This window comes from Bison bison, unplaced genomic scaffold (genome assembly GCF_000754665.1).
Source record: "Bison bison bison isolate TAMUID 2011002044 unplaced genomic scaffold, Bison_UMD1.0 scf7180017864371, whole genome shotgun sequence".
Lineage (NCBI taxonomy): Eukaryota > Metazoa > Chordata > Mammalia > Artiodactyla > Bovidae > Bison > Bison bison.
In genome coordinates, this window is record NW_011494943.1 from 14136698 (window position 1) to 14146215 (window position 9518).

Consider the following 9518-nt stretch of genomic DNA (forward strand, 5'->3'; position numbering starts at 1 on the left):
CATGATCATTTCAAATTTTTGTTGTGAAAAGCTACTTTTAATAAAGTTTATGTAATTTAGAGTCATAAAAGTATTGCCTTCCTCAAGAAATTAAATTCAGGTGTGAGTTTATATGAGCCCATTTTTAGAAGTAGAATATTTTTAGAAGTTTGGTGCAATTTCTTAGATTAGAAGGAATTGTGACCAGACTTCTTACAGAATGGCGTTTTTATTTGAAATGATTTTTGTTCATGATTTCTCTCCCTGACTTTTCTAGAAACGATTGGAACAACAGAAGCCTACAGTGATTGCAGCTTCTACTACTTCCCCGACAAACAGCACGACTAGTACCATCTCTCCAGCACAGAAAGTCATGGTGGCCCCCATAAGTGGCTCGGTTACAACTGGAACTAAAATGGTACTAACGACTAAAGTCGGGTCTCCCGCTACAGTAACATTCCAGCAGAACAAGAACTTTCATCAAACCTTTGCCACCTGGGTTAAGCAAGGCCAGTCAAATTCAGGTACACACCTGTGGTTAAATAAAAGATTGCTTTCATTCAAGAAAAAGAAATGTCAGTCCTTTACCTACTGAAATGAAACTTTTCTTTAGAAAATTCTTTTTCTTCTGCAGCCGGTTGAGCAAACCAACTGTAACAGTAGGTTTGTTACAGATAATGTTCCTAATATTACATTAGCGAAACTCCTCTCTTACATTATTTCACTTTCAACATTTACATGGTTCACTTACTTTGAGTGGAGTGGAATGCTTTTCTTAAAAATACAAAAATGAGCCACATTTCATGCATTGGTGCCTTCCTAGAAGTCACTGCGTTGCTGGTTATTTTAAATCTGAAGCTTATCGAATGTCTTATACCCCATTAGCCACCAGCACAGCTGCCACATCTGCTACAACCATTGCCAGCACAGGTCAGACGTTCCAAATTACAGGCAATCCAGTCACTATGGCAGGAAAAGTAATTACCAAACTTCCACTTCCTGCAAACAGCAAGATTGTCGCTGTAAATGTGCCAGCAACACAAGGAGGTAAGGGAAATGTGGAGAGTTTTCACTCACATTTGCCAGATCATGCTGTTGCCATTATTTTTCATTTCCTTTTCACTGATTTCAGTCTTCGGCTCTCACATTTTATGTAGCCCACTAAAACCCCCCGCCACACCTAGTTTCTCCTCAAAAACCAAGCAGTACCTGAGGTGTTACTAAAGAAGCAGTTATTAATGACTTCTTCATCTTTTTTTTCAAGGCGTTGTTCAAGTACAGCAGAAAGTCCTGGGTATCATTCCATCGAGTACAGGTACAAGTCAGCAAACCTTTACTTCATTCCAGCCCAGGACAGCAACAGTCACCATTAGGCCCAATACCTCAGGCTCTGGAGGAACCACAACCACTTCCCAGGTAAGAGTCCTTTACAGGTTTATTTGATGTTAATAACCACATTGGTTGGAGTTTAGAATGGCCTCCTCCAGGATTAATCCAGCTCCTAATTGTTCTTTGCCTTTTACTTTATCTGTGACGAAGTTTTGGTTTTTTAAAAAAATCTGTTAGTTATATTTCTAGTGAACTGTTCATTTTTAATATTTTGTTAATACCACATTAGAACAGTTTGTGAATCATAAAGATTGCTTTTCCAGGATTTTACAAAAATATTTATTAATTGAAAACAGTAGGGAACACTGGATCACCCAGGAGAATGTTCAACTAAGAAGTAGAGTGAAAAATATACTCCACAGCCCTGAAACTAGTCTATCAGCTGAGACGCATACATATGAGATAGATCATTTCTTTGGCACTAGTGTTATGAAAAAGGCTTAATGTTTTGCAGACTTGAGAATGTTCTAAACCTAACACTGAAAGTAATATGCTCCGTATGAAAGTGCTTTTGGCTTCCGATCTTGCTCCTGTGTTCTCTGGGTTACAGATAAAGATTGGAGCTCAGGGAAAATAGGACCCCTCGTTTTCCTATGAGCAACTGTGGTGGTTATAGAGCAAGCTTTCCTGGGTCTTGTTCTTTTCTTTTAGTCTGTAGGCTATTCTTGGTATCAGTGATGAGGAGTGTCGTATGATCTGATTTGAATTATATTTTCTCCCCTCAAAAGTCTGTCTGTATTCTGATGCTTCATATAATTTAATATGTAATGTCCAAGAGTGTCTGTCATTTCTATAGACATGTTTATCAATATAGAACGTTTAAAGATCTCTGTTCCTGAGTCCATCATGCTCTAGTCTTTTAAAAACATTTAATTCCTTGTCCTTTGTGTCATTTGTAGGTCATCACAGGGCCTCAGATCCGCCCTGGTATGACGGTGATTAGAACTCCACTCCAGCAGTCAACACTAGGAAAGGCAATTATTCGAACACCTGTGATGGTACAGCCAGGTATTCATCCACCCCAGCGTTATCATTTACATCTAAATAGCCAGTGTAGGAAATCTATAATATTCTGTATTTGGCACTCCACATATTAGAAAATACCAATATGAATTAAGATTTCAGAGCATACTAAATTTCTGATTTATCATGGGATGTCCCCATCGATTTTATTTCATTTCTGGCATTGTCAATAAGAGAAAAGCAGATTCAAGTATGCTTGTTTAAAATGTTCTTCAGACCTCTAGTTAATGGGATATATACACTGAAATCACTGGCATAAAGAGAATGAGCAAAGAAATCTGTCTGTGTGGTAAAGGATAGATAAAATCAAGGAAGTGGCTAAGAAGCATTTAAATGGAAAGCATGAGACAAAATTACAAAGGCAATCCCTGCCTTTTTTAATGTAAATGTTAAAGCTCCCATATTAAAAGTTGAAGCCAATAAACACTTAGTGGAAAAACCTTTATGAGAATATACCTAAAAGCAGATTACCACAAAAGGTTTAAAAAAAAAAAAGATGGTTAAGGATACATGAAATAAAGGACAAAAAAAGGGGGGGGGGGCAGAGAGAAGACATCGATAATCCTGTTAATACTGAACAAAGTCAAATTCAAAATTTAAAAAAAAAAAAAAAAAAAAAACCAGGACACAGAGGGTCGTTTTCTTTATTTTGGCTTAAAGCTAAAGATTGCAGTGAAGATGTAATCTTGTATCTTTAAATAAGATGTCATTGACGTATATCAAGCAAAAGCTATTTGAAATCAAGGAAGGATTAGCAGAAGCATAATAGACCAGAACCAGACTATATCAATTTTGTACCTTTAGGAATACGTATTAGTTGCAAATATTTATGAGCTGTTCCTATGAAAATGGTCTTAAAAGGAGCCATAGGTAAAACATTGATGAATTCCAAAAAGTAGAATATGTATAGGCTACGTTTTTTGTAGTGAATCTAGAAATTAATACTAAGGTATTATACTAATAACTTTTATTTGCTTGGAATTTAAAAACGTATGTTTTCAAAAGTAACTTTTATGTTAAAGAAAATGTGTCATTACAAACAGATTGCTGCTGCTACTGCTGCTAAGTCGCTTCAGTCGTGTCCGACTCTGTGCGACCCCATAGACGGCAGCCTACCAGGCTCCTCCGTCCATGGGATTTTCCAGGCAAGAGTACCGGAGTGGGGTGCCGTTGCCTTCTCCAACAAATGGATTATCAAATAGCAATTAAGCCAGGCTGCAAAGCTGAACTGAGAGGCAAATTCATTGATTCAACAAATATTTGAGCACCTACTCTAGGCAGTTGAAACATGTTGGTGAACAAAACAGACTCAAAAACCCATATTAAACCTTAATCAGAAGTTAGAAAAATATATAAAACAAGTCTTAAATGAAAATAGGAGGAAGTAAAATAAATACAAGTAATAATGATTATAAGGCAAAAGAGGCAAATATTAAACTCTTTTCCTTTGCAAGTCTGATCTTGACAAAAGGAAACAAAATGCTAGTTTACTAAAAGTAGGAATGAGAAAGTGCCGTAACAATAGGGTGAACTAAATCTTTTTGAATAACAAGGCATAGTTATATACTATGTTTATAAATTCCTAGTCTTTTTTAAAAAATTGTTTTGGCCATGCCACATGGTATGTGGGATCTTAGTCTCCTGACCAGGGATCAAACCCACGCCTTCCTGCAGTGGAAGCATTGGAAGCCACTGAGCCACCAGGGAAGCCCCTAAATTTCAAGTCTTAATGACTCATATCAAGGGAAGAAATTTGGAAAGTTGCCATACTATTACCTACAAAAAAGAATTCTAGACCTCATGGGTTTATAGGTAAAATTCTCTAAAATGGTTGGAAAACAATATCTTTCTTATAAGAAATAGTTTCAGGGCATAAGAGCAGGGGGTGGGTTTGATTTTTTTTTCCCCATTCATTTTACAGATTTAGCATAATTCTAGTATAAAACATGGCTTGGTATTTTTTTGAAACAGCAATCCCCTAATGCTTAAGCAAAATTTATCCCAGAGAAGAAAGTATGGTTTGTTATTTCAGTTAATACTACAATGACAATTGATGAAATTTAATATCTATTTGTGTTTAAAAATAGCTGTCAGGCAGCTAACTTAAAGGGAAGATAAAACTCATGTAAAGATGAAGAAAAGTTTATAGATGATAAGTGATAGTAGACTTGCATATGTGAATATATATAAGTGTGTCTGGTGTGTTGTTTGAAAAGCAAGGTGGCCAGTGGGGCTGGGGGGCCCAGTGAAGAGTCTTTGGAGTTGTGGTCAGAGAGATGGAGGGAGAGTGGATGTGTGCTCTGTGTGTGTGTGTCTGAGTATGTGCAGGTCAGCATATCCCTGTGGTCAGGGAGATGGAGGGAGAGTGGATGTGTGCAGTGTGTGTGTGTGTCTGTGTGTGTCTGTGTCTGAGTGTGTGCTGGTCAGCATATCCTTATTCCTACCACCATGCTCGCTAGCCTTTCCCAAAGTTGTACATTCCCAAGATGGAATAAAAAGTGTTTTAATTTTTGAATTTTCATTTCAATGATAATCTAAAAATAAATTAACACGTACATTTTGGGGATCATCTGAATTACATCATATAACCAGTCAGTCCAAACCCTTTTATTCATCTGTGATTATGATGACATTGTATCAATACAAGATGATGAAATAACTTTCCACGAACTGTTCCTTGAACTTCAGTACAAGAACATAGTGTTGGGGGCCAGAAGTTCGTAAATTCAGGCGCTTGTCTACATACACTATACTATTTTTCAATTCATCTTTATGAATAAATGGATGACAGTAACCAAGAACAGTTTAGAAGAAAGAGAAAAGAAAGAAAACTTATCCTGCCAATTTTTAAAGCATATTTACAAGCCACCAGAATTCAGGAGCATGCTACCAGAGAAAACTAGCCCAGCTGAAGAATCACAGGCACTGCAATGCTGTCATACTGTTTCTGATGGCTGGAATATGTCACTTTAGTGATGGGGCTGGCAAAGGTTCAATGAAATGAGTACCCAGTGGTGGGGGGAGTATGAGTGAGTATAACCTTTCTAAAATTCAATTCAGTATTGTGTGCATACTGTGAACACAGAATCTTTGGGAGGAGTTCAATCTAAGGAAATAATTCGAAACACAAAAAAATGTATAAGCAGGGATTTCACCATGGTGTTATTTAAAAAAAGAAAAGGGGAAAGTGTTCTAAGGGTCAAAATAGATATAATTTTATATATAATGCAGTAATATTAACCACAAATCATTAAAAGAAATATACACAGAAATATATATGTAGACACAAAAGGACAAACAGGATGCGAACATAAAACTTGAGAAATATGATGTTATTTACTAATGAATAATGAATTCAGACTTTGTAAGTATAAAACTAGCTACCAAAAATTACCATCTGATTTTTTTTTTTCCAGTTTTATCAGGTTAAATGAGAAACAGTTTTTAAAGAAGATGATAGAGCTATTTCAATTAAACTTCATTCATTCTATAGATAGTTATTGAACAGTAAATATGAAAGCAGTAGTTAAGCACATTGCTCTAATATTGAGGATATAGGGGTCCTTGCCCTCTTGGTTCTCCCAGACTGGCAGGTAGCTGTAAGAAAAGCTCATTTATAAATATAATTGGCCCAGAATATTCCAGATTATATGTGTTTTATTTAAAAATTACATTAGTTAATTATGTGTTGTTATTTTTAATTTGTATTCCTAAGGAAAGACTGCCTAATGGCATTTTTTACATATTCTCCTCCATCTTCCCTATTATCATTTTGGCTTTAGAGTCACAGGAAGAGCATTGTTTGTTTGTTTGTTTTTTGAACTCTTCTACGGAGAGCAGGAATGGGAGAGAGGTTGTCAGTGAGCTGAGTGAAAACTGACTCATTGACAGCCGGGTGGGTCCTTTGGGTATGGGTATGTGACTAAAGGCATCTGTCTGTCGGCATCCCATAAGTCTTTCTGAAAATTGAGAAAATACATTCATGCGAAGTGTTGAAAGATAAATCTCAACTCAGAGGACCACTCCGGGCACAAAAGCACTCTAATGTTTCCCTGTTTACATAGGTGCTCCTCAGCAGGTGGTGACACAGATCATCAGAGGGCAGCCTGTCTCCACTGCGATCTCTGCCCCTAGTACCGTTTCCTCCACACCTGCACAGAAAGGGTTATCTTCAGGAACATCCACTGCGAATCTGCAGCCTTCAACCTCACAGCCCCCTCGTCCCCAGCAAGGACAGGTGAAACTTACCATGGCTCAGCTCACTCAGTTAACACAGGGCCACGTAAGTAATATGACTTCCCTTTTCACTTTAGAAGTGACCTTATTTATATCTGCTGTAAGTTTTAAAACATGGACTTATTTTCAGAGGTTTAAAAATGTACTTGTTTTAAGAAATGGCTGCTTCCTAAAGTCAAAGAAAAGTACTTTTTAAAGGCAGGATGTGATACCCAACTGTCCAGAATGCTGAGATTGTGTGCTATAATAGCAAGGTGGATAACACATTGAACCACCAAAATTTTATTAGTTAACAAATTTGCTTGGGAAAAATAAATTTTGAGTACATTAAGCTGTTTTCTTGCAACACCCAGTGTTACTATCAGTTCTTCCAGTAGTGATCCATAGAGTGAATGTGGTTGCCATCAAAATCCTAAGAGAGAGGTTTTAAAGTTTGACAAGCTGATTTTTAAAAAATTTATATGGAAGTTCAAAGGATCCAGAATAACTCTTTAATACTTTTGAAGAAAAGGAGGATTTGCCCTATGTAGTAACCTGATATAAAGACTTTAAATTATAGTCCTTCACTAATTAATACAGTAAGGTTCAGACACAAGGATAGGTAGACCAGTCGGTACAGAACAGTGGAAGAGGACCCAAATGTATATGTGGACACTTGATATATGACTTGGATGGCAGTGTGAATCATTAAAAGGACAGACTTTTCAATAAAAGGTCCTGGCTTGGACCACAACCTCACTCATAAACTCAGCTCCAGGAAGATTAAAGTCCTGGCTGTGAAAGATAAGACTATAGTACTTGTTAGAAGGTCGGAAAGGCTTTCTTAAAGACAGAAAATACTCACCATAAAGGAAAAGATTTATAAATTCAACAACATTAGAAGTAAGAACTTTAGTCCATCAAACATGAAAGAGTGAAAAGAGTGAGGGGAAGGTATACATGTCGCCAGCCAAGGATCCTTCTCCAGAAATGGAGAGTTACTACTACAGATTAAGGCGGGAAAAAACCCAGATCACGTGGTGGAAAATAAGAATAGACACACTTGATGAGAATAGAGGAACTCTTAAAAGTCCACAAATCCAAAAAACTGCTGAACTTTGTTAGTAATGAGGGAAATGTGTATTAAAACCATATATTAAGAGATTGGTATAAAGTAAAATGTCAGACAAAATCAAGAAAAGCAAAAACATGGAGTAGAATGAACTCTCATATACAACTGATAATAATGTAAATTGGTTTGGCCACCTTGGAAAATTCCTTAATACTTTCTAGCAAAGTTGAAGACTCAGCATGCCCCAGGTCACAGTAGGTGCCCTCCTAGGTATGTTCTCTCGAAAGGCTCTTGTTCATCTGAGCACCAGAATAATGGACATGAATATACACAGCAGCCATCGATTAGATCAGTAAAGTGGTGATGCCTTCCTACAGCAGCTGAAATGAACAAACTACCGCAATGTAGAACTACATTGTTGAGCTAAATAAAGAACAAGTAACAAACAAACATACATTATGATCTACTTGCCTGAGATTCAGAAACAGGCAGAACTAGCTACATTGTGCAGAGTTAGGGGGCTGCTGCATTGCCTTCCTGGAGGGGGCACCTAAGGGCACCCTTCATATTCTTTGTAAATAATGGTGCTCCTGAAGCCATGAGCCTGTGGCCCCGTAGAGATCTGTATACACCGCAGTGGTCACAACACGATGAAATGCAGGTACTGTATCCGCGAAGTCAGTGCTTCCCTCTAGGGCAAAAGGAAGGAGATTAAGATCAAAGCAGGTCCCATGCAGAGCTTCTTGGGTACCAGCGATGATGACCTGAATGCTGGGTTTGTAGATCTTCACTTCATAGTTCTTTAAACTATGCTTTGTGTTTTATGTAGTTTTGACTGTGCACACAAGAAGTGTTTTAGAAAAGCAAGAGTGAATACAGGGCTCCTGAGTAAAAGTGCTTGGAGCTTAATAAGTGAACTTTGTAGTGTCAGTTTTGACTGTGGGAGATTTGGGGTGGGTTGGTCAACACGTTTGCTTTCTAATTCTCCCTCATGCTCCTGGTGGTTGAGGATTAGTAAGTCCTGGACAGAAGTGGCAGTACACATGGAGCTGTTAGTTCCTGGTCCCCATTTTGGTGATGACTCGGACATTAGTGACCTTCCTCACGTGGTGTTTGCATCCCACGTGTAGAACGCTAAGCTTGCTGTGCTTCAGCATGCGCACACTCCATAGATCGTTTGGTACATAGTGTAAAAACTGATAGGAGACCTGGGCTTCTCACTGTGTCTCACCTTGGACTTGCTCTCTAATTGTAGGCAAGGGACTTGAACTTACTAACTTGAGTTTCCTAATTGGTAGGAAGAGTGTAGTAATATTTTCTCTCCTTACTCCACAAAGTCACAAGTCTATTGTGAGAATCAAGTGAAGCATGTCTAAAGTATGTATGAAGATGCTTTGAACGTTATAAAATAATATGAATATAAATAAGGTGATTTAAACTCAGAATTTTGTGGAGACCTTAGTCACTTCAATGCTCTTATTTTGGAGACTGGGAGACTTAGATCCAGGTAAGTGGTGTTACTCATAGACAAATTCCTGGCTTTCCATGTGTAGAACTTGGACTGGAACTCTGGACTGTTAATTCATGTTTTTTCCACTAATACCATCAGTCTTTTAAAATAAATACTGTTCTTCTAGCTTACCTGTATTTATCTTGGTACTATTCCATAGACATTCAAATACATAGTTCCATTATTTTAAAGGATCTTTTCAACATAAAAACAGTATACTTCCAGATTGACACTTTTTGAATGCTCTTTACATGTTAGGTGTTTTTTTCTGTAGGGTGGCAATCAAGGTTTGACAGTAGTGATTCAAGGACAAGGTCAGACTACTGGGCA

The 9518-nt window shown here is 37.6% G+C and overlaps 1 protein-coding gene across 1 annotated transcript in view; it reads left to right on the top strand.

Moving 5' to 3' along the window:
- The window catches only part of BPTF (bromodomain PHD finger transcription factor), a 146424-nt gene that overhangs the window by 114646 nt on the left and 22260 nt on the right, over positions 1 to 9518 (top strand). Inside the window, exons 20-24 of the mRNA XM_010856556.1 lie at positions 257 to 503; positions 1244 to 1395; positions 2268 to 2376; positions 6456 to 6673; positions 9463 to 9515. Coding sequence (XP_010854858.1) covers positions 257 to 503; positions 1244 to 1395; positions 2268 to 2376; positions 6456 to 6673; positions 9463 to 9515 — 779 coding nt within the window. The remainder of the gene's footprint in view (positions 1 to 256; positions 504 to 1243; positions 1396 to 2267; positions 2377 to 6455; positions 6674 to 9462; positions 9516 to 9518) is intronic.